Source organism: Acomys minous (genome assembly GCF_964271855.1).
Source record: "Acomys minous genome assembly, chromosome: 13".
NCBI lineage: Eukaryota > Metazoa > Chordata > Mammalia > Rodentia > Muridae > Acomys > Acomys minous.
Genome location: NC_140495.1, coordinates 15,667,296 through 15,692,493, shown reverse-complemented (window position 1 = coordinate 15,692,493; position 25,198 = coordinate 15,667,296). Strand labels below are relative to the sequence as shown.

The following is a 25,198-nucleotide window of genomic DNA, read 5'->3' as shown; positions in this document are numbered from 1 at the left end:
TCGGGAGGCAGAAGCAGGTGGATCACTGTGAGTTCGAGGCCAGCCTGGGCTACAAATTGAGTCCAGGACAAGCAAGGCTAACACAGAGAGACCCTGTCTCAAAAAAAAAAAAAAACAAAAAACAAAAAACAAAAAACAAAAAAAAACCAAAAACAAAAAACAAAAAAAAAACCTGGTGTATTTATCAGACCTTTCTCAAAGTTGCCTCTGTGATCATGTAGGAAGCTACAACGGGGTCAGTAGCAATGGTGCTGGTCAGCAGGAGACTTGAAGCAGAGGTTATAATGGAGATGAAGGTTGTAGAATTGATGGTGGTGGGTGGCAGAAGGGGATGAAATTAACGATGAAGATGCTGGTGGTGATGGGAAAGGTCCAGTAATGGCGAGGTAATAGGAAATGGTGGTGGCAGTAACAGCGGTAATGTCGACTGTGAACCTGGTGGTGTTGGCAGTGATGTTAATGGGAAGCAAGCGTGACAACAGGAAGTGGAAGGGATGGTGGGACGGCAGGAACATTGCAGAGGTGAGTAGCTCTTGGGTGAGTCTCCGGAGCAGCCTTGACCCACTGGTGGCTTGTGCTCTAGGTAAAGGAAGAACACAATGGGGCTTGTTTGGTTCGCTTTTCCTTTTAACCTCCAGCAAGCACAGCCTTGTGGGTAATGAGATGCAAATTGACAGAAAAGACAATGAGCCAGCCTGCGGCCAGTGGGGCAGCTTTTAGAGTCAGACTGATTGCCTTCGTGCCAATTTGCATGGCATTAGCTGTACACGTCTCTTCCAATAGGCTCGTGCATTTTACCGGAGGTCACCTGGATGGTTAACGTCTACAAGAGGTAGTGGTCCCAGGCCACAGGGCCAGGATAGGGCCACCCTGACCTTGCCTAGACAGGGCTCCTGTATGTGGTTCCAAAGAGTCTGAGGCTGTGGGAAAAGGCAGTGAATTTAGGGGCCTCGTGGTCAGCTAAGGGCAGGTCTCGTAAGGGCCAGACCCAGAGGGTTTGGTTAGGTCAATATTATATGCCTGTCTGGGCATGAAGCAAAGAAAGGTGGCAGAAGCCAGAGGTAGGAGAGAAAACTGGCCATTGCCTGGTATGCCTCAGTATAAGCCCAGGTTCTGTCCCTAAGTGGCATGGTGTCTGGCGGGCCTTCCAGACCTTGGCTCCTCCAATGCGCTGTGGAGCCAGTAGGCCCCGACTTTCATGGTTTCCACGTTAAAAATGATGATCATCCAACCAGGCCCTCTCTGTGGTGTGCTCAGCAAAAAATGGCCCAGGTCCATATCACACGAAGCAGTCCTCAGAACATTCTGTCACCGTCGCTGTCGCTCAAGGCTCTGCCTGGGGTCTGCTTAAATTGTGAACTCAGAAGGACTTAGGTACGACACGGAAGTCAGGTCATGATCCAACCGCAACCCTGGTGTCTACCTGGCCAGGTTCTTGTCTCTATCCAGAGTGCTGAAAGTTTTGGGCCTAACCGGCTGCCCTTGCTCCCTGAGCCTGCAGTGCGTCTTCCTCCCCTGTAAGGGGCAGCAATGAGACTGGGGCTCCTCCCCCCTCAGCCCAGCCAGAGCGCCCTTAGGCATATCCCAATGCCTGTCCAGCCCCGCCTCCATCCTCACTGTCCCACTCCTTCTCCTGAGGTTGGGCCTAATCAAAGCTAATCAGAAAATTATGAGCTGCCTGATTACTGATTAGATTTCTAATGTTAATAGAGTTGAGAAGGGCCTGCTCAGGCTATGTTTTAGGGAAAAGTATAAAAATAACACTGTGAGACGAGAGCACAGTGGCTGGGTGAGGGCTTGGGCTCTAGTTGGGGTTGGTGGCCCAGGCGCAGCTTCCTGATAGGAATACTTTCCATAACGGAGGGAGGGGCGGGGGTGTCTTCCTAGCGCCCTAAATTCTGCCAGTGAGTTTTCAAACCAAGTTCTGTGTTCTGGTCAGTTGGAAGAATTTGGTGGAATGTAATGAAAAATCTGGTGCCACCCAACAACAGAGCCATGCTCACTAGCCTGCACATGCCTAGCACAGGCCAAGCATCCAGGAGATGCTCAGTAAATCTTTAGTAGCAAGAAGGGCAGAGAGCCACATTAATGCCTTTCCCCAGGACCCACCGTCCTTCACCCTCAATCCAACCAGTGTTCCCTCAGTCACTTACTTCCTGATACTGTGAGCCACAGTAAGTGTTAGAGTAGATATGGAGGTGGGTTCAGGGGGGCGGATCTATGCCAGGGCATGGGGTGCCTGCTTCCCAGGGATCCCATGCTCCCCAAGGACTCCTGAACTGAAGAGGTGCACATGAGCACGCATAGTCAGCTTCGTGTTCCCACAGCCTCCAGTGGCTTTCTGATTCCTACTTCCTGCTTCATCACTGACTTGACAGCAGGAAGATGGGGGCTGGTAGGTGACATTGTCATGTCTAAAGTGGGGTTGGGATCCTAGGGAGACAGTGTCAGCAGTCCTCTCTGCATGGGGGCCAGGTGACACGTGTGCTTAGAATCAGCTGTGCCCTACCCATTCTGTGTCATCTTGGATCCCTGTTCTGTCATCCGTGCCACTCTGACCTCGTCTCTGCCATCTTTGTTCAGGGAAACCCGGAGCCTCTGAGTCAGCAGCCCACTTAGGGACATCGCCCCCTCCAGTCTGCCTCTTACCCCATTGACCACCATGGAAGCATGGGGTCACTTAGTACTTTTGCCTGAGCTGGCCCATGCCCGATACTGGAGACTATTTAGATCCATGAATCAAGTCCCTACCTAGAGGGATAGCATCCAAGATGGAGTCCAACACAGTATACAGTGATGGGAGCACCAAAGGATTCTGGATCCCAGCCTAGGAGACAACCAGGCTTCCTGAGGGCATTGGTAAACCCCAGTTCTAAATGGTGACCAGAAACACAAAGGCAGTTCATGCTCAAGGACCAGCAACAACAAGGGTGTAGAACCTCAGTGTGAAAGGGGGTCATGTTCAAAGTCAGCATGGTAAGGGAGTGACAAGGTTAAGCAAACCCTATTAAAAAATGGCAACAGAGTCAGGTGGTGTTGGCGGTGGCGCATGCCTTTAGTCCTAACACATGGGAGGCAGAGGCAGGCAGATTTAAGAGTTCAAGGCCAGCCTGGTCTACAAAGTGAGTTCCAGGATAGCCAGGGCTACATAGAGAGACCCTGTGTGGGAAGGGTGTGGGGATGGGAACGCAAGCTGACTATGATGGCCCATACCTGCCTGTAATCTCAACCCAGAATACAAGGGCAGAAAGATTGACTGGTTAGCATGGTGAGTTTCAGCTAGCCTGGGCTACAGAGCAAGGCCTGTCTCAGAGACTACAGATGAATTAATCTGCGGGAAAGTGTAACAGGAAGGAAAAGTGATCAGAGTACCCAGAAAGCACTGGCAGAGATGTAGGAACCCACATAGTGACGTGGGCCTGTAGAGATGGACGCATTCATGCGAGACACTCTGGGTATGGGAGCCTGAAGTTGGGTTTGGGAATCTGGTGGAGTCTGATTAGGAAGAAGATGAAAGGGTCATCATCATTGGGATGACCATCATAAGGGGACGTTACAGCTTTGGTAGGCTTGGATGGTGACACTCTTCTGTGCCCTGGGTCCCTGCTGTGGCAACACCAGGTTAGAGATCAGGCCAGGGTGTTGGGGGATACTAAGCAACTCTCAGCCAAGAGGATGCCAAAGAGAAGGACAGTCCATTGACACAAGTTGCAGAGGTCAGGTCAGGCCAAGGTCAAGCTCACTGAGGAATAGGGAGGGAACAGTCATCGGAGGCCAGGGAAAGGCAAGTCCAGGACCTTTGTGTCCAACATGAGACCCGGTCTCACTTTTGGTCCAGACCTGTTCTGTCCATGTTCCCACAGCTCTGAAGGGCTCTGGATCCCACTGTACAGATGAGGAAGTGAGAGCAGTTGCTGTTCCTCAGGAACTCAGGGCCTCCAGCGTGGGAGCCAGGAGGAAGACACCATTGTCACCCACAAGCACATACACACAGGCCTGCACTTGTCTGTCTCAGGATGTAGCCTGATGGGAGGGCAAAAGGCACCAGTGTGCTCCATGGGGACTCAGATAACGCCGTGCTTCCTGACGTGCCTCCCCGATGCTGTCTGTGTGGCTTGGTAAAGGCTGAGAGGAGCTTTGATGAATAGACTAGGTCGGAACCCAAAGGAAGCAAATCTGTTTAAATTATTGGGAAATTCCCTTGGCTCGCCATGGACTATTGAACCTGTAGAGCTATACAGGTTTCGTGCTGGGGTTCAAGCAGGGTTGGGGGGATAAAAAATCAGGGGTTCTCTTTCATTGGCACCCTCAAGGGGTGAGGCAGAGCCAGACAGCACCTCAGCTTGAACCCCTTCAGTCTTGGAGTGCACGAGGTGCAACCCTCATCTCAGTTATCTTAGTGAAGGCGCTTACCTACAGCGAGGCTCTGGAGTCAGTACCCAAACACCAACCTAAGGCTTTTTTTTTTTTTTTTGAGACAAGGTCTCTCCTGTAGCCTTGGTTGTCCTGGACTCTCTTTGTAGACCAGGCTGGCCTCGAACTCACAGCGATCCGCCTGCCTCTGCCTCCCCAAGTGCTGGGATTAAAGGCGTGCGCCACCACATCTGGCTCAACCTAAGGCTTTTATTGGATGTATTGGTTTATTTCTTACCAGGCACCATCTAGCAGACATTCAGCAGGGGTTACCTAGAGGTAGTAGAATGACCAGATAGGTCAAGGACCTTTGAGACAACACACACACACACACGCACACGCACACGCACACATACATACACGCACACACATGCACGCACTGTGCCAAAAGGCCTGTGTGGCTATCCAGGTCTACACTCAGCCCTCCTAAAGCAACCCACTTCCAAAATGGAACTTTTCTTTATTAGTTTGTTTGTTTCTTTCTTTCTTTTCAAGATTTATTTATTATTAAGTATACAGTGCTCTGCCTATATGTACACCTGCTCACCAGAAGAGGGCATCATGTCACATTATAGATGGTCGTGAGCCACCATGTGGTTGCTGGGAATTGAACTCAGGACCTTTGGAAGAGCAGTCAGTGCTCTTAACCTCTGAGCCATCTCTCCAGACTCAGAGTGGAACTTTTCGGAGCACCCACTTCCCCCTGGGTCCCTGAAACTGCTTTGGAAATTAAAGCTGATCCCAAAATATGTGCCAAGCCCTGGAGCTCCCTTCCTTCACCCTGTTGATACATTTGGCTGCCGTCCAGTGGCACAACCCACTCTTTCTGTAGGGACTGGAGTTCCTGTTAAAGCTAAAGCAACCAAGCCAGTGGACTGGCACCTGTGGATGCACTTGTGTCCTCCACTCCCTGAGAAGACATGTTTCCAAGCTAATAACTTCTCTCTCCTTAGTGTTAAGATGCACACCTCCTCCTATTTATTTATTTATTTACTAACATACCTGTTACAGGAGACTGTGGGTTTGGTTTTGTTTTGTTTTGTTTTGTTTTGTTTTGTTTTTGCATGTGTGTCTTCCCTAGGAAGCCAGTCCTTAAGGGCCTACTAATTTTCCAGGGAAACTTTCGTGTTCTGAAAGTCACACCTTGGGGACACCAGATGGGGCCACGGTCTTGTCCCCTGACCTCTATGTCCATCCCAGACCACACTTTGTATCTTCCTATTTGTCCTAGGAAATTAAAACGTAAACCGTCCCTCCCAGGTGGCATAGGGAGAGGCTCAGGAATCAATAGCCAAGCTGATGTGGCCCCCAGGGACCTGGGGGGCCTACGCCAGAAATGGAGAAGCAGGTTCACACCTGCAGAGGGAGGCCACTACTCCAATGAGTTTTCCCCGTTACATGTGTTCTGACCTTTTTATAAGAAAGCAAATCTATTCTACTTTTTTTTTTTTTCTTTTAGCAGCTCATGTAGTGTATGTGCGTGGCCTGTGAAGGAAAAGGTTAGGAAACCTGTCACTGTCAGCAACTGCAAGGCCCTTTCCTGGCCATCCCAGGGGCCATTTGCTATTTGGTTGTTTTGGTTGCTGGAATTTGGGTGAGGGGTTTGTTTTCCTTTGTCCTGATGGTGATTGTATCTTTATGTTGGAAGCAGAGTTGGGTGGTTGAAGAAAGGGACTTTACAGGATGGGCAAGGCTAAATCGCTGCCCTGCTCCCCAGGAGAGCAAAGCCACTGCTGTGTCTCCATCACATGGCATTGGGCGCCATGGGTCTGGCTGGCCTGCTCTGCCCAAACTGGCCCACTTTTCTCCATCCCTTGGAATTTCATAAAATGGGAGATTGGGACAACCCTCAGAAGCTTGTGGTCAGTGAGGTTGTGTGTGCAAAGCTCTGAGCTCATCATGTGCTGCGGCTGGTGGCAGAAAGAGGTCTGAGCCACCAAGGCATCACACAGCCCATGTGTTGGACACTGCCCATTTGTGCAGTCACACTCTCAGACCACAAGATGTGCAGAGATGGATCTGAGAAGGGGTCCTCCTGCCCCATGACGGGGGTACTTACATGGGCACGCATAGTCAAGGCCAAGGTGGCACAGAGGAGAAAGTCACAGGTCTAGGACCCCCCAACTCAGCCTTCACTGCTGCTCCTATTGTCAGTGAGCCCTGGGTCTCCAACGCCCTCTTTGCTGAGCTGCATCTTGCTTCGTTATTATGCAGATATTTTAATTATGCAGATATGTTTTTAGACAGTTTTAAATATGTATATTATTTACTCATTAGACCATAACAGCTCTGGAAATTGGAAATCTGTATTTAGTATCTATCAGCGCACAATATGGAGCTAATGCGGGGGGGGGGGGGCCCTCGGGGAAGGAGAGATGGTGACAACAGGAAAGGCTGGGCTGGGTGAGGCTACTAGGTGGGGCTGCTGGGCATCCCCTCACCAGACTGGACCCAGTGACACCAGGGTTATTTGATAAGCTCTAGAGACTTCTGAGAGACCACTTTCCTGATCTCCTCTCTTGGGTAAAGGACAAAGGAACCACTTAGGGTAGAACAGGTAAGCCTAGCCAGCCAGGCCCCACCTGACCTGATTAGCCCCTGCCCTGAGGGATTTATTATCCAACCCTCCTGCACTATGGCATTAGATAGGCCTGAAAATGTCATCCACCGCTCCCTGATCAGGGGGCTGTGGCAGTGGCACTAATACTCTGCCTCAGTTCCCTCCGCTACGAAAGCACCCCCTCTTAGGCACCATGCAGTCCCCCATCTGGCATCAGCCTGTGGAGCTTTGGCCCCAGTAGGTGCCGAGCGGGGTCTGATGTTAGCTGGGCTGTCGTTGTTAACCTTCTGACAGCCCCTCCTGTGGTTTCTTGGAGCCTCTGCCTCATGCTGCCACTCCACTCTGGACTCGCTGGCCTTGGCCTCTGCCTCAGAGCTTCCCCACCCCCAACCCCCCCACACCACACCCCACCACACTCCATTACAGCTCCCACCTGGCTCATCCCACCTACCCCCTGCACCCCAGATCTCAACATCCTGCTCATCATAAAGTTCAGGGCCTTTCACTCTAAGCCTCACACATCCTCTTGGAAGCAGGAGAAGCTATAACTAATTAAAACTGAAAACTCCCTAAAAACCTTCCCCTCTGGGCTATGCAGTTGAACAAGTCCTGTTTGATAGGCAGGCGCTTCCAGGGCCTTCTGCCACCAGCTCTGGGTTAAAGGGTTCCCAGGTGGGGGGGGGAAAAAAGGTAGAAAAGGCAAGAAGGGAGAAGCACTCCGCCTGGTGTGGGAGAGCACTGGCTTTTTAAGAGGGTGGGCCCACCTAAGGGCTCTGGTCCTCCCTACCGTACCCAAGCCCAGCCCAGCCCAGGATGTAGGGACTCCGACCCTCCAGGTGTTGTCCGCGGCCTAGGTCCCTTATCTCACACCATTGTCTGTCTCAGTTTCCCTAAGCTACAGATGTTTAACTTAGTGAAATTTGAAGGTACTGGTGGCGGCAGTGCTCCTCAGGAGGGCATTGTCCCCAGCTCAGCGGCGCAGCCAGTCCCCTTCTTTCTTGCCTTTTCTTGTGAGACCCGCTCCTGGAGCTGAGGGAAATTGATTGTTAAGTGAAACTCTCTGATAATTGCCTCTGAAATGCCTGCTGTTATCGTGATGGACTTGGCTGTGAACAGCCTTACTCAGAATCCCACTGCGGTTCCCTCCAATGATGACCGTGGTGGGGGACATCATGGGGCAGGCAAGACACCACCAGTCACTTCACAGCAAAAAAAAAAAAAAAATATATATATATATATATATATATATATATATATATATATATATATATATATATACCCTTAAGTGCCTCTCACCCTGCGGGGGTGTGGGTAGGAAAAGAGGTCCCGAGAGGCCAAACCACTTACCTGGGATCACACCCCTGGCTGGACGGGGCTAAGCTCAAAGCCTAACATCTATAAAGGTCCAGAGACACTCTGACCTTGACTTAACAGATGTCCACTGTACCCCTGCTGTATGCTTGGATGCAAGTTAACCTAAATGAAATAGCTGTCAGGCACTGCCCCCCACAGAGCTCAGAGATCAAGATGTCAGACATGAGGAAGGTTCCCAGGATGTCATAAGGGAAAACTGGCACCTGGCAGGAGTCAAGGATTTGTCACAGGTGAGGGGAGGGATCTAGTCAGATGTGCATAGGGAGGGGACAGCAGGGGCCTCACAAGACTAAGGACTAAGGGTGGCTTCTAGAGCACAGCCCAGAGTCTGAGCAGGGAGTCACTCCCAGGAGAATGGTCCCTCAGGGTCCAAGCTTAGAACAGAATGCAGCTCCTATACACAGCAGACACCCTGGGGACAGGAGCAAACTGTGTCTCCAGCTTGACCCAGAGTAGCCTGGCAGGTTCTCTCCGCCTGTCTCTTTTCCCGTTTCCCCATCCCACCTGCCCCTGGCCCCATCCTGAGGGCACTAAAGAGGTAGGAGAAAGGTTACTCTGGGAGTGTAAATCTTGGGGGAGAGTGAGGACCCCTTGGCCGCCCCCAAAGTAGGCCTGACTGTTGTGGGGTTTGTAAATAGGAAGCCTTTGGAACCCTCATATACACACAGCATGTGCCCTGCCTGGTAGAGACAATGCAGAGCCCACAGGCTGGGTGAGGGCAAAAGGAAACTTCCAGAGACGGTGGCAGCTAAGCAAGAAGAGAGGAAGGCCCTCAAGTGGGCAAGAGCCCGCAAGAAAAACCCCAACGGACAGGCTGTCTTTGAGAGCTGCCAAGAGCCCAGCCACCCTCTGTGTGGATCACTTACTACCTACAGTTCACAGAAAGATCTGGAAAACACTGCATGAGGAAACCACGTTGAATGCAGGTCAGGGCTTCAGGAGCGGTCCCTCTACCACTCACTGTCTCGCTCTCTGGCCTGATGGGACCTTAAACAACAGTGGCCTGCCCACTTCACCCTATCCCACTGCCAGGTCCTTCCTTCCCACACCACTAGGCCTGCCTACTTAGCAGTCTCCACACGTCCAGCGCCTGGGGATGGACTGATTGATCTGTAACACCGAAAAAATAATAATGGCTTGATCGTTACTGAGGATTAAAAGTAATCCTTTTGCTGTGGCTATTGCAACTCCGTTATTCACGAGTCAGCAGGCTGACCCAGGCCTTTGAGCCCATGGGACTCTGTGAGCTTAAGGAGACCAAGGACTGGGCCTTCCCTCCTGGGTGCCCCCCTTACTTTGTCTGCTAGGTTATAGAGCCCTAAGGATCCCTATATTCTTAGGACCCATGAATCCCAGGGTTAAAGCTGTGCTGAAAGCGTGAAAGAGCACGTGCACACACACATACACACACACACACACACACACACACACACACACACACACACAGTGCCAGAGGAAAAAACAGAATGAACATAGAAGCATAAGATTCTGTAGAGCCATGGTCCAGTTTGGGGTCTGCAGGCCCATTTTCCACTCTCCATCTTTTCTATACTAAGAGGCCTTAATCTGGTTCCCACATGGCCTTAGACCTATAAAAAGGCAACAGCCTCTGCAGAGTCCCCAAGTAGCCTCAAGTCCCACTCTGAGGTACATCTGGGGCCCCAGGGAAGATAGGGGTCCACTAGATAAGAGAAGGGGAGATGCACTGGCTGCCCAAGGCTCCTGCTTTGAGGTGTACCTTCAGGGAATACCTCCTTGAGCTTTGTGAACCTTTTAGGCCACGTTATATACAGAGATTTGCACTTGGCGTAGAGTGGTACCCACTAAAATGTCACACATACCTTCACAGAAAGGTACTACAGGATTATGAATTCTGAGGTATCATCCATCCTAGGGATTCAGGCCAAAAGAAGAATCCAGGATTTGGAAAAGTGGGTGGGGCTGGAGGCTGGCAGCTAGCAGAGCCTCAAGAATGCTTTCGCATGAAGAGCATTTGGGAGTTCCTAAAGGGGTCTTGGGGGCTAATGACATTCACATGACCAGATCTGCACTCTGAGATACGGCTCCAGGTCTTGAGTGTGGAGTGTGATGCAGAAAGATGCGATTCATGGGCCAGGACCACCTGAGTAGGACCGTGGACAGTAGGCCGTTTGAGTGATGGCAAGGTGGAAGGCAGGGGCCGGGGTTTCAAGAGAAGAGGGTTTATGCTAGGCCTGAGGAGATGGCCCAGTGGGTAAATACTTGTCACACAAGTGTAAGGAACAGAGTTCAATTCCCAGAACCCACATAAAAGCTGGGGAGGGGTGGCAGCCTGCCTGTAATCCCAGCACTCAGGAGATGAAGACGGATTCCAGGACAAGTTAGCTAGCAAGACTGTACAAATCAGCAAGCCCTATGTTCAGCAAGAAGCACTGCCTTATTACATAAAGGGAAGAGAGATGGAAGAAGACATTTGACAATCTCTGGCCTCTACATGCACACACATACCCCCGCACATGCATACACATATATACCATAAACATATACCCCCAAACAATACAAAGAGAGCCTGTTCCAGGAGGACACGTGACAACTCGGGTAGATTGAAGGTCATCCCAAGGAAGTGTCCAGGAGCTCGAAGGGCCTCGGTTAGGCTTTGTTAGACCTTCTGCTCCGGGGCTTACATGCCACATCAGGCCTGTTAGATGGGGATGGCGTGTCCTGAATACCAAGAGACTGGGGTCTTCCAATTCAAGCTGGAAGCCTAGAGTCAGGCGTTGGTGGGTCCAAAATGAGGAACAGTAGGAACACTAGGTATAGGAAGCCCTATGACGGGGTGCTCTTTGGACCTCATAGCTAAGCAATGTGAATGCAATAGTGTGAGCTGGGCTAGGACTCCAGATTGACCCAGACTCACTGTACATACTGGGCAAGTTGATCGCTGTTCCAAACTTGGGACATCTTTGTCTGAGAATTCACACATAGTAAGCAGTAATGGGAGCACATGTGCCATTGGTCAGTGGAAGGACTTGGCATGCAGTGTCCTGGTGGTGGTTATCACTCCCAGGTTCAAGCCCGGGTGGCCAGGTCTGAGTGCCTTCACCATACATTTTTTTGATATGTCCAGTACCAGCAGGACTGAGCCTTGTCCTGCTCAGCTACACCTGCCCCGGTGATGCTACCTGGTTCTGTATCACTTTACCCCTCCCTACCGGGAGAAGGGGGATTACCTGGGTCTGTCACATACCCACATCTCAGCGTAGTCTGGTACTACGCATGCGTAGTGACAGACACAGTACGGACAAACACAAAGCTATGCTTTCAGGGCCGTTCTGCCCCCAGGACTGGGCTTCATTGTCAAAGGCCCTGAAACTAGCATTAAAGGTTAGGAAAGGCTCATGTGAGTGGAGGCCTGGGAGCCCTGTGGGAACGGCCTCTCGAAGCCTGGGAGAGGACAGTAAGTCTGAATGAGTGCAAGTGGACTGTAGACACATCCTGCTGAGCCTGGCCAAGGCACCGTAGCATGATGAGACCAGCAATAACTTGTGGGTTTCACACTCCCTGAGGAAGAAGACAGTCGCTTACAGAGAGCAGAGGGTGGCACTGGAGCTTGGCCGGGAGGGATGTCCATGCCATCTTCTGGAAATTCTACATAGCCAGTCCTTGGGGGGGGGGGTCCTGTGGAAAAGCCACTTACTACTGTGCCAGCAGGCCTCCTGTCTCCTGTGGGGACGCAGCTGTGCTCGGTGCAGTGTCCTTCCTACAAGCCGAGCACTCTCTCTAAGCTGAGGGGTTTGGAGGCTGTGATGGCGTTTGGGAGAGCAAGGTCCTGAGTCAGCCTGGTCCTGGGAGAACTGGATCTAGGGAGGGCTTTGGGGTGGACATGGGACTGGTAGCCTCTGACTTCCATGTGCTCTATATCCCTCAGAGACTGGCTGATGCCGCAGAGAACTTCCAGAAAGCCCACCGCTGGCAGGACAACATCAAGGTAAGAACAACAGCATAACTGGAAGGAAAGGAGAGAAGAGGTTACAATCAGGATGGATAGTGGACAAATAAGTCAGTTAATAAAAGAAGAAGAAGAACCACAGCATATGTTGGACCAGCAGGATAGTTCAGTGGGCAAAGGTGCTTGCCCTTAGCCTGGTGACTTCAATCCCCAGGACCCACTTGTTGGGAGGAGAGGACCCACTGCCACACGTGGCCCTCTGACCTCCATACATGCACTGTGGCATGTGTGCATGCAGACGCGCACAATAAACAAACAAATAAATGTAATTAAAAAAAAAAAAAGAACCACATACCACCCTCCAAGCACCCAAGGCGTGACACCTTGAGCTAGGGCGGCATGCAAAGGAGGGGGTGTGTGCTTCACAGACACTCTGGAGGGGCACCGATGAGTAAAACATCCTTTGTCCTACCCTTAGCAAAAACAAAACAACAACAACCACACACACACACACACACACACACACACAAACAAACAAACCAGCTCTCCCTGTGTGTTGGGGAATGCACACCCTCTGTCACTCCAGAGGAGTCTCTTGGGGTGGCCCGTGAGTAGAAAATCTTTGTGAAGATGGCCATTCCCCAAGAAGATATGTTGGTGTACTTTTAACCAACTATTTTTATTTTGGGTTCTTTTTTTTTTTTTTTCGAGACAAGGTCTTTCTGTGTAGCCTTGGCTGTCCTAGACTCACTTTGTAGACCAGGCTGTCCTCGAACTCACAGCAATCTGCCTGCCTCTGCCTCCCAAGTGCTGGGATTAAAGGCGTGCGCCACCGCCGCCCAGCTTATTTTGGGTTCTTTAAATCTCTTTCCTCCCTACTCCACCCCAGTCTCTTCCAACACCCCAACACCAGGCAGGAGAAAAAAAAAGTTAGTGGGAAAAGGGGGTGTAGTTTTCCTTAGCTGCTTCCAAGGTTGGCAAGTTCCTTCATTTCAGGATGTCTCCAATTTCTTGTCACACTGCCTCAACAGCAACCAGGAGCAACAGGGGGAGCACCAGCAACCTTCTTTCTGGAGCTCCCCAGTCTCTCTTTGGGTCTAGCTTTTACCCCCACTGACAAAGACAAAGTAGTAAAATCACAAGTCCTCTCAGGAGGCAGTTATCAGCTGTGTACAAACTGGAGCAGCCCCTGTATCCTACACCCGGCGTTAAAACAAAAAACGTGTTTGCATATAACCCAGAACTTCCACTACAGAGATACCATGAGTCTTAATAGAGTCCTAGAGTCATAGATATCTCTTCACTCCCCAGGACTCACCTGAGATTTTAATGCCCTCACCTGGAAGAGGCCCCAGGACAGGGCGTTATCTGAGTCCTGTTGATTGTGAACAGCTGTCTGTCCTACTAGGATGTCCTCTGGCCAGGGCCCCAGGGACCAAGCTTCGAAAGTCACAATGATGAAAACCCGGAAGGCTCAACACCTTGGAGCCAAGTGCAAAGCACAGGGTATAAAGGGCCCAGAGGGTTCAGGAGAAGACTGCAGCTGTACCAGACAATTCCTGGCTGGAGCTGTACACTCCTGACCCCACCCCCGCTGCTAGGCAAGTGTCTGACTAGAACAAGGCTGTTCCCAGACAAAAGGAAGCCCTGCAACCAGGGGCCATAGCACCCTCAGCAAGCAGACCACGGTTCCCAGTAGTCTCCTTGCTAAACACTGAGAGAAGAAAAAGGAGGCACCAAAAGGTGCCCACAGACTCTAGGGACCAATACATAGGATGGAGGTGAGACATACTTTGCCTCCTAGCTCTGAGCCAAGCTGGTCTAGACCCATGTACCCCAGAAAGCCAGTGGGGTTGTCCCCCTACTTGCTGCAGTCACCTATTGATGATAGAGATTTTCAGCAGCTCTCGGTCCCCAAGCATTCATATGTGTGACGCAGGCTCTGCTCCTCACGCTCGGTCTTCCCCACACCCTCCCTGTCTCACTTTGCCCTGGTGGTAGCTTCTTTCACTACTTGAGGATGTTGGGTGCAAGGAGCTCACACCATGCATGGACCAGGAGACGGGAGCTGATTTATCTCTCTTTCTTCCTCTCTTTCATTCTCTCTTTCACGGGAGCCGGGATCTTGAGCACGCTGGACGAACCCTACCCGTGAAGTATACCCCTAGCCCAAGATGATATTTTCAATGGACAAATAAAAGAGTTAGTGACTCCCACCCCCTAAACTAACTGGACTCCCTAGAGCCCAGGAGAAGCCCCTCTACTACCCCCGACTCCACCACAATCCTGCCCCTCCTCAGCCGTAACTGTGTAGCCCCGTGGTCACGCCTCTCAGGATATGGAAGCAGGAGGGTAAGGAGTCAGCCTCAGCTACACTGCAAGTTCAAGGCCAGCCTGGCCTACATGAGACCCTTGTCTGAAAAATGGGGATGAGTAGATGGACAATGCCTCAGTGGGTAAAGGTACTTGCTGTGCAAACATGGCAACCTCAGTTTGATGCCAAGAATCCCAGCACTCGGGAGGCAGAGGCAGGTGGATCGCTGTGAGTTCGAGGCCAGCCTAGTCTACAAAGGAAGTCCAGGACAGCCAAGGCAGCACAGAGAAACAAAAAAAAAAAAAAAAAAAAAGGAGGAAAGGAGAACCAATTCCATATGGTTGTCCTCTGGCTTCCACACCCAACACACAGCACATGAGTACCATGCACACATGAGCACACAAACAAGCACACACTCATACACATGCCCACACTCTAACAGGGCTCTAGGTACTCTTCCGGAGGACCCAGGTTCAATTCCCAGAGCCAACATGGCAGCTGACTACTATCTGTAACTCCAGTTCTAGAAGATTCCATGCCCTCTTCTGGCCTCTATGGACATCAGGCATGTGTATGGTACACACAGACATGCATTGGGGCAAAACACTCATAAATATGAAAGTAAAAAGTAAAAAGAAGGGCTGGAGAGATGGCTCAGAGGTTAAGAGCGCCTGCTGCTCTTCCAGAGGTCCTGAGTTCAATTCCCAGAAACCACATGGTGGCTCACAACCATCTATACTGGGATCTGATGGCCTCTTCTGGCCTGCAGTCGTACATGCAGGCAGAACACTGTATACATAATAAATAAATAAATAAATTGTAAAAAAAAAAAGAAAAAAAGAAAGAAAGAAAGAAAAGAAAGCATGCCAGGCAACGATGGCATGGTACACACCTTTAATCCCAGCACTTGGGAGTTAGAGGCAGTTAGATCTCTGAGTTCAAAGCCAGCCTGATCTGCAAATCAAGTTCTAGGACTGCCAGAACTACATAAAGAAATCCTGTCTCATAAAAACTAAGGAAAAAAGAAAAAGAAGGGAGAGGGGGAGAGACAGAGAGAGACAGACAGAGAGAGAGAAGGAGGGAGGAGAGAGAGAGACAGAGAGGGGGAGGGAGGGAGACAGAGAGGGGGGGGAGAGGGAAACAGAGAGACAGAGAGGGGGAGGGAGGGAGGGAGAGAGAGAGACAGAGACAGAGAGGAGGGAGGGAGAGAGAGAAGAAAGAGACAATGAGAGAGAGAGGGAGGGAGGGAGAGAGAGAGGGAAGGAGAGAGAGGGGGAGGGAGAGAGAGAGAATAAGAGAGAGAGAGAGAATGAGAGAGAGAGAGAGAGAGAGAGAGAGAGAGAGAGAGAGAGAGAGCCTTGTTTCTCAGCTCTTCCTTTTGTATTCTACTGCACTAAATGCCTCTCTGGAGGCCCTTCCTCTCCCTGGACCATTGTCTCTATTGAGCTCCTCCTGGAAACCCCTTCATTTCTCCCAGAATGCACATCGTGAGCTATTATGTCTTCTCAGCTCATCATTCCTATCCTCTGAGTGTCCGGGACCCTCCACTTCTCCGTTTCCTCATTTTTTCCCCCTGACCATCAGCTTCTTTTCTCCCATGAGCAGGCCTGTTGAGCAGGGCAGGAGTTGAGGAATCTATGCAAGCCCACCCTCTTTTCCATTTTCTTTCCCTCCCAGTCCAAGCCCAGAGTACCACAGCCCCAAACCTGTTCAAAAGAGCCAGTGCTGTCCTTCCAGGCCCCTGGTTTGTGGGCCTCAGCTGTCCCACACATTCTGGGCCAGGGTGGGCACTGGGGATGCCTGAGAGACGCTGCTCAAGAGCCCACTCCTGTATCGCTGGATCACAGTTTCTGTGGGATATAAGAGCAAGGGCTCCATTTTCCCCATTGGCTACCTGATGTTGGTGCTGCCTGTCAGCTCACCATAGCCTCCAAAGGGTGTTCACCGGGCTGCATGGGTGCTGAGACAGTGATTATATGACAGTCAGATCTCTGTCCATACCTGCCTTGTTTGCAACTGCCCTGAGCTGAAGCAGAAGTGGGCTCTGTCTGACTAACCACCCTCCTGCGTGAGCTGCTGCAGATGTGGTTGTGGCCACAGGCCACATTTGCTTGCCCAGTGCCCTCTTCCCTGTGCACAGCCCATCAACGCGCATGCCTGAGATCCCTGGGTGTAAGGGCTGCAGTCACCTGTTTCTTCGGACTGCAGGTCACTGCCGTTCCCATGAAGATCTGCTGCCGCTGTGTCTACTGAAAGGCATTAGTGCTAATGGTGGCCCATTAGCCCACCTGCCAACCAGCGCTGCTAGGGAGAGCTGGCAGGGGCTGTCCATCACAGGCCTTGCAGCGACTGTGGCTGGGAAAAGGATGCGGTTTGGCCCTTGCAAGCGTAAAACCCACCCTGGAACCCAGTGACCTTGAGAAGGTGAAAGACAAGGAGACACATTCCTCCTCCATGCTCAGGAGAGACAACTGGCCCACGTCACAATCCCAGCCTCAAGCTCAGGCCCTTTACCCGGCCCAGCCTTCTTCCAGGCACATTCTGGTCCCCTAATTCATAGGACAAAGCCCAGGATTCCCCTTTCCAGTCTCAACCATGGAGTTGGACCCCAAGTGATCCCAGCTCCTCCTTTTGGACCTAGGTATCACAGGGAGTACCCAGGGAAGTGTCCCGTCTGTCTGCCTCACTCATGACCCTCTTCAGATCAGGGGCAGCCAGACCTGTGTCAGTGCCATCTGTATCACCTGTTCTTGTGCCCAGCCCAGGGCTCTGGTGGCAAAGTGGCCGGGAATGGTCTTCTTTCTTCTGAATGAGGAACATGTTATCCAGAAGTTGTGTGCACAGAAAGAGTGCTGGGCTCTTGGGGCTAGATTGGAATTCACTGTACAGCCAGTAGGGTGTGGATCTCCCAGTGTGGACAGTCCAGAGCAGGGAACAGACAATTATGGTATACTTGTATACACACATGCATACATTCCCATGACACCAGCCAGGGACTTAGGGAATCTGCAAGTCCACCCCACCAGAGCTGAGATACGATCAAGGGGCCGACGAATGGAAGAGAAGGGCAAACACTCTCTAGTTCTAGGCCGTGGCCGTACACATTTGATCCTGGCAGGGGCCAGGGAACCGGTAGCCACAGCACAGACTTGGGAATACTAGAGAGACCACGGCCCTGATTTGCAGGCAGCACCTTCTGTGGCTCCACACAGACAGGCAGCAGGTGGTCTGGTACCCATAACACTTAACGGTAGATGAAGATGAGCCACCTGCTGGACTGTGCCTGGTGCCAGCATCACACTGTGCCAACACTGTTTTCCACCTAAGCCTCCACAAGGGAGGATCTGGGCCAGAGTACGTGTGGGGAGAGGGGAGAGAAGATGTTGGTCCTTGGTCTCGACCTACAATAGGAGACCTTGGAGCCTGGTGGAGGCACTGCCTTGCCTGTCCGACAGGGGAGGTAACTCTACCTACAGAATCTAGAGGGGGCCTGTGAAGAGCCAACTGGACAAGACAGATGGCCCCCCTGGCCTGAGGGTCCCACCCAGCCATAGGGCTTGCCACCTGTCTCTGCCAAGCCAGCGCAGACGGCTCTCAGAGGGGGAAAAAAACAATAGCCCTTCTTGGTCGAGCTGAGCTGGCAGCAGGTCATGGAAGGAAGGCCACAAGACCTCACTAGTGTGGCTGGGTGGCTGCCTGGGCTCTGCCCATGGGGCCGGTGGGCAGGTGACAGTCATGTCTTGACAGCCCTGGCAGCTGCCTTGCAAAACACCAAATCTAGATGACAACCCATTATCCCACTCATTCCAGACTCTTCCTCACCCTCCTCCACAGCTGTGAACACCCTTCAGGTCCTCTCCAGCTTGGAGCTCCTAAGGGGCAAATGTGCCATGCACTGCCCTTCACCAGCCACCCGTGTATACAGGCTCCTGGTGGGGGTCGTGTGTGTGAGTTAGTGGGATGACTTACCCACACTTTGTCAGGCTTGAGCCAAAACCATTGAAAGGAGGGAACAGAGAAAAGTCATCAGGACGTACATTCAACACTGACGTTACCTATGCCCCATCATATAATGGTCCTTTCTTTTTTTTTTTTTTTTTTAAGATTTATTTATTTTCTTATTATGTATACAGTGCTCTGTCTGCATGTACACCTGCAGGCCAGAAGAGGGCATCAGATCTCATTTTTGATGAGATAATGGCATCTATGTGGTTGCTGGGAATTGAACTCAGGACCTCTGGAAGAGCAGTCAGTGCTCTTAACTTCTGAGCCATCTCTCCAGGCCCCTCCAAAGGTCCTTTTATGTGGGCAGTGGGTTGGCCTCCTGGGGGAGGTCCAGCCCTGATGCTCTCTGTCCTTTCCTTGACTCTGGATTTTATGGTGGGTGATGGACACCTGGACACAAAGCTCCTTGCCTTATTAATAACATGGGGGTGGATCCTGAACATCGTTGTGGACTTCTTTGGGGCAAATCTATCCAGCTGGTTTTGTGTCTTTGTTTCTATTTTGTCTTAAGACAGACTCTCACTATGTAGCCTTGGCTGTTATGGAAATCACTTTGTAGACCAGGCTGGCCTCAAATTCACAGAGAGCCACCCGCCTCTGCCTCCCGAGTGTTGGCATTAAAGGGGTGCACCACCACACCCTGCTTACCCAGCCTATATTTACTCATTGAAGGGAGCTTACCAACATCCTGGTCAATATCTGAATTGCAGACCTGTCTCCGAGGCCCCCCACGCTCACTCACTAGGTTGTGTGCCTTCTTCTTTCACCCAGGATATGAGTCACTAAAGCCAACGTTCTGGTGTTCAGGTGTTCAGGTAAAAGCAGATGCAAGCCTTCCCAGGGGCCTGCTCCCACATACCGATGGCTCGACCTGCCACACTCAGCTCCATGTTGCCTCACAAAGAGCAATCACGGCCAGGGCTACCGTGTACTTTCACATGTAACCTTGCCAAGGCTACCAGCCAAGGCAAGGGGCAAGGAGACTTCAGATACCTGGACCCCACCCGTAGTCTACAGGAACCTGACAATCCTGTGTGCCATTTTTTTTTCCTTTATCTCTGATGCTACCAACATTATATCTTCCGCTAAGACTGTGAAACAGCAGAACAAATAAACAGAACCGTGGGGACCACTGGAGAGATGGCCCGAGTGAGTGGCAGGCCATCCCAAGGGTGACTAGGGTACAGATGGACACCCGCCTTCCCACATCGTGACAATGGCAAGTCCCCACCCACGCCCTTTCCTGTCCTTTGGCAAGGGAAGCCTCGGGTTGTAATCTGCAGTCCTCCCACTGCGCCCGCCTGTTTTCATTACGGAGGGAAAGAGCATCAGAGCCATGTTTATAACCCCCTTTTAGATAACAAATCACATTTTCTTTTCGCCTGCGAGTGTGTTGAATTGATATTTTTTTCCCCCTCAGTTTAATGGGTTTGTGTGTTCAGGAATGATCTTCATCAACCGAAACTCCTTATTGTGTTTGATGTAATGTCAGCTTTCATTACGTGCTTCTGTGTGAGCCAGACACAGGGAAAGGCTGAGCCCCCTGGAGCCTGGGCCCTGCCCCAGCCCCCAACCCAGGCCTGTCTTCCTAGATGGGTGGGTGGGAGGCTGGAGATGAGCTGGGAAGGCAGGTCCAAGTCTGGGAATAAAGCCTTCTTTGTCCTTGCCCTGGTGTCGCTGTGTGTCTGGCTCACCAGGAGTGTGACACATAGTAGACACACCTCTTGAGGCACCTTGGCCTAACGTTCATGGTCAAGCATTGTGCCGGGCATCCGGTCGCCAATGCAGAATGCTTGACTTAAGTCTCTATGTCCAGCCAATAAGCTGTACGTAATCCCCTGAATAAGACAGCCTGAAACTGTCAACTTTAAACATTCTCAAATACTGGCCATCTACAACCATTGGCCTCAGACCTAACATCTGGCCAAACCCTCCCCTGGAGGAATAGGGAGGCTCAGAGAGTGTGGTCCAATGCTAAGGTCGATCACACAGGAAGCCCTAGCCAGGCCTTGGTTGGTCAGGGTAGCCTGTGACGTCTACCCCTCACAGAGTGAGTGCTGGCTCTGTGCAGGCAAGATCCTAGGGAACAGATCAGGCCACAAAGAAACAGCCCCAAATGTGCAAGGAAACTGTGGGGCAACGCTAAAGGGTTTTGTTGTCTACAGCGGCTAAGAAGCACCCGGGGAGAGTGACTTGGACAGTGGCCCTGGCCCTGGAGCCCACCAGAGCAAAGTGGGATGGCCTCTCCTGGGCGAGTGGCACTTGCTGACACTAGGCTCACCTTCTGGCGGCCTCTGTCAGCTGCACTCGGTTCTGATTAAAGATCATTAAACATGAAATTAGCCCGTTTGTGTTACGGGTCCCCGGGGCGACGGGTGATTATGACGTGCAGATGGCCAAGAACGCAGGCGGCAGGCAGACAGGCATTGGCCAGGATGGGCCGGCAGGCACGTGTGAGTGAGGGCCACAGGCAGGCATGCGGGCCCAGCTTTGTTTATTCCCGCTCCTGTTGTGTAAACCCCTTTGCATTTCACAACAAATCACAGATAATTAATAAGTACATGCTCGTAATGAGCAGGCTTTTTAATAGAAGAAATTGGAAGATGCAGTGTGAAGTCATTATTTCGCTGTTGCCCAGGCTCCGCTCTGATTTTCTGTCTTCCTCACACCCTGGTCCTGCCTCAGCCAGCCTCTCAGGAGCCAGGCTGGCTCTGTCCCTGCCCTCAACTGGCCTGCAGGACAAGGCCCTGGTACCCTGTGTCAGGGGTACAACATCCCTCAGGAGAGCGTGAAGGACCTGGAATAGGCTTGGGGTGGCGGAGGCAGGGTACCAGCAGCACTGACTCATCCCACTTTTCCTGGGGATGGCTTTGGGTGGGGGAAGGGACCATATCAGACCTAGAGGAATCCAAAGAGAGCTGTTCTAGGCCTTGGGGGACATCTTGGGAGCCCCTGAGCTATGAGCACTGAGGCTTCTCTCTCATCACCAGGAGGAAGACATCATGTACTATGACGCCAAGGCTGATGCTGAGCTGGTAAGTGTCCTGCGTTTGCTGTAGAGGACAGGAAGCTGCCAGAGCCACACACCCCCTCCTGCCGGGGCCACAGAGGTCTCTGCTGTAAAGTGGGTCTTAAAGATCAGTACTCAGCCGGGCGTGGTGGTGCTTTTAATCCCAGCACTTGGGAGGCAGAGGCAGGCAGATCGCAGTGAGTTCGAGGCCAGCCTGGTCTACAAAGTGAGTCCAGGACAACAGCCAAGGCTACACAGAGAAACCCTGTCTCGGGGGAAAAAGAGCTGTGGGCTACGCTTCATAATGTGGAACGGGCTGGGTCTCCCTCTAGGCAGGGTGGTAAAGTGTTGGACATTGGGACAGTTCAGTTCCAACCTGAGGGGCTCTCTGAGCACCATGGGAGTATAGGAGAGGGGCAGAGTCCAGAGGGCCTTCCTGGGGGTAGGCATGTGGGAGTGAGACACGGGGACAATGGAGATCCCCTTCCCTGTGATTCAGGGAACTTAGCATCAAGCTGTGTAGAAGACCCATAGCCTCGGGTGAGACCCGGGCCTCACCATCAGACCTGGGCCTGGCATTACTTGGTGGCCTCAGACACAGAGGCAGCCCAGTTCCTCCATCCGTTTTCAGATGAGGCGCAGCTCAAGTCTGATAATTTCCCCCAGAAGTGATAACACTAGACCTAAACCATTTTATGTCCGTATCCCATGAGCTCAGGTCTGCTTGGGTTACCTGGTGACGTAGGGAGGTCCCCATCATGAAAGGCCTCAGTGAAAATGACTATGGGGTAAGAAAAGGCTACAGAGAAAAAACCGAGACTTTCTATGGGTTCCAGTGTTCAGTGAACTTAGCAATGTCTGACGTCTGGTACGGATACCGACAACCCAAGGTCCAGCACTCCCTTTTTCTGGCCTGGAGGCCTGGCTGGCTTTCCTGGCCTATGACACCAGAAGGTGGGAGGGCTGGAAAGGATACCTGTGCGGGAGGCCACAGTGCCAGGTTGGTCTAGGAAGCCTTAGGGAGGGCAGGGGGCCGAGGAGGAGGGGAGGGGTGGGCTCAAGCAGGTGCGCTTCCCCTTGGCTGAGCTCCGTGGCTCCCGGAGAAGTTGCTAAAATTAAAGCTGGAATCTGAAATTCAAATGAAGAGCGAACCTTTAATTAGACCCTGAATCTAATTCCTTACCCCCCTCGGCAGCGGGCTGTAATTTTAGCAATCAGTGCATTAAATATAAACCAGGAGACTACATTGCCCACTGCACTGAACTCCTGGGCTCGGGTGGCACTCCCTGGGGCAGCCTTGGACTCAAATCCTGACCAGGACACTGTTCCCTGCTCCCAGAAACCCCCAACTCTATCCAGGACCCCAACCCTGGGTCCAAATGCCTGACATCCCTGCTAGGTAAGTGCTGCTATAGGCAGAGCTGGGCTAGGGTCACTCTGAGGCCAGAATCCCCTAGCCTGGTTTAAATAACAACAACAACAACCACCACACACACACACACACACACTCTCTCTCACCAAGTTCTCCGCTTGTTGTGTTGTGTTGTTTTGTTTTGTTTTTAATCTTTGCCAGAGGTACAGTTAGAGATCTTTCTAGACCATTTACTTTTAAATTACCAGCCAGAAGGTGGGGGTGAGGGAAGAGAAGGAAAAAGTTCCCCGGCTGAAGGCTTATCAGGATGGAATCCAAATGTCACATTAGTTGGGAAAGTTGGAAGATTACATTTTCCAGCGCCCTTCATCTGCCGCTGACATTTGGGGGGGCTTTCTTCTCCCACGCCTCTCCCTCGGAGTGGAGCGTACAGTGGCTTATGCCTCCCAGACCGCTGGCTTCCTAATCTTGCTTCTATGCTCAACAGCTGCCTCTTCCGGTGGGGGGGGGGGCATCACCCAGCAAGCACCCAGGGGCATTTCAGGAGCTTCCCAAAGTGGGCAGGAGTGGGTGTGCCGAGTGAAGGGCACGCAGGGCAGTAGAGCCTCCCCTAAAGACAGATAGGCTCACTTCAGAGCTGTGTCCTAGGATCTGGCCTGGTGGAAATAAACAGCCTGGGCATTAACCTAGAGATTGAAATACAATAGGAGGGGTACGTCTGAGGCCACAGGGAGCAGCCCTGGAGACCCATTGGGAAAAGAGCATGAATGGAGCCTGAGATGAGCATAGCCAAAAGACTCATGGGTGGGGGGACAGGGTGGGGAAGTGTGTGGATTGTCTTCTCCCCCTGTCCTCTCTCCACCATCTTCCCTCCCTGCCTGTATACCTGCACTAGAGCCTGTCTCCCCTCCATCAGCTGCAGCACTGACTCTGTAGCCGCAGCCCCATTCCTGCCAGCCTGTGGTAGTAGGCGGTGGCAGAGGGGGGGAGATGGGGGTGCGGGGGGGGGGGTTGCTGCATAGCGCATGCCCAGCCTGCCTGGACGAGAGATATCGTAATTGGCACCTGTCAGGCGGCCGCAGCTCGTTTTAGAAAATCAACGGGGGCCTTTACAGTCCTGCTGCTAGCTGGCAGAGTGGCCCCTCCCTCTGTATGTCACCTGGTCTCTGTGCTAGCTCCCACTCAGCTCTAGAGCCACCCTGCTACAGGAGATGGTGCCCCAGGTGGGGTGAGGGCTGGCTAGCTTGTGCCCCCCCCGCCCCCCGCCCCCCTCTCTCTCAAGCAGGGAATGGGTGGGACTCAGTGAGGAATGCGGGGATGCAAAGCTGCTGAGGCCTCACTGTAACTGCACAAGGCGTGTCCTTGGAAGCAGAAGTCCTTGGAAGCTCACTCCTGCTAACTGGCCCTACCGTTCAGCTCTTTCAGTGACAGTTGCTTTTCAAGGATGTAGAGAAGGGGTCATTTTGGCTTTGGTCTTAGCTGGGGTTTGGCAAATGGATGGTGGACATGGTGGACAAGGGCAGGCAAATTCACAAACGAGCCTTCTGGGTGAGGAGTCCACATGCTATGCCCGTGTCTTCCTGTGTCTCTCCATCTGTATCTCGTCTCCGCAATAAATCTCTGTCTCCTGGACTGCCCCACCCCCACCCACCCCCCTGCCCCCGACCTGCAAGCCTAACCAACCCACTCACCGTTTTCCAGCCCTGATGCGGGTGGGGGTGCTTTCCGCAGGATGACCCCGAGAGTGAAGATGTCGAGAGGGGATCCAAGAGCAGCACCTTAAGGCTGGACTTCATTGAGGACCCAAACTTCAAGAACAAAGTCAACTATTCCTACACAGCAGTGCAGATCCCCACGGACATCTACAAAGGCTGTGAGTGTGAGAGGGTTGGCAACAGCCCTTCCCACCCACGTGGGGACAAGTCCCACTTCCCAAACGTTCCCAGGTCCCTGAGATGGAAGGCTAAGTGACACCTACCTCCAGCTAGTCCCCTGCATCCAAGGGCATACATGTTCATTTCTCTGACCTACCCCACATATAAGCCTTCGCTCTCAGCAGAGCTTGAGACACAGCCTGCTGTGCTCGCAAGCCTGCGTGTACACAGCCACACATACATGCACATATACCTAGCTCCTCAGTACTGGGCTCAAGTTCCCCAGGACAGCTCCTTGCCACCCTGCCTTTCTCTGACTCTATAAGAAAGGGCTGGAAAACTCCAGCA

General features: G+C 52.1%; 1 protein-coding gene across 4 annotated transcripts in view; it reads left to right on the top strand.

Moving 5' to 3' along the window:
• Positions 1-25,198, top strand: part of CACNA2D2 (calcium voltage-gated channel auxiliary subunit alpha2delta 2) — a 138,241-nt gene that overhangs the window by 88,114 nt on the left and 24,929 nt on the right. For all 4 annotated transcript variants that reach the window (XM_084752602.1, XM_084752605.1, XM_084752604.1 and 1 more), the window contains exons 4-6: positions 12,255-12,314; positions 21,585-21,629; positions 24,708-24,849. In XM_084752602.1, coding sequence (XP_084608728.1) covers positions 12,255-12,314; positions 21,585-21,629; positions 24,708-24,849 — 247 coding nt within the window. The remainder of the gene's footprint in view (positions 1-12,254; positions 12,315-21,584; positions 21,630-24,707; positions 24,850-25,198) is intronic.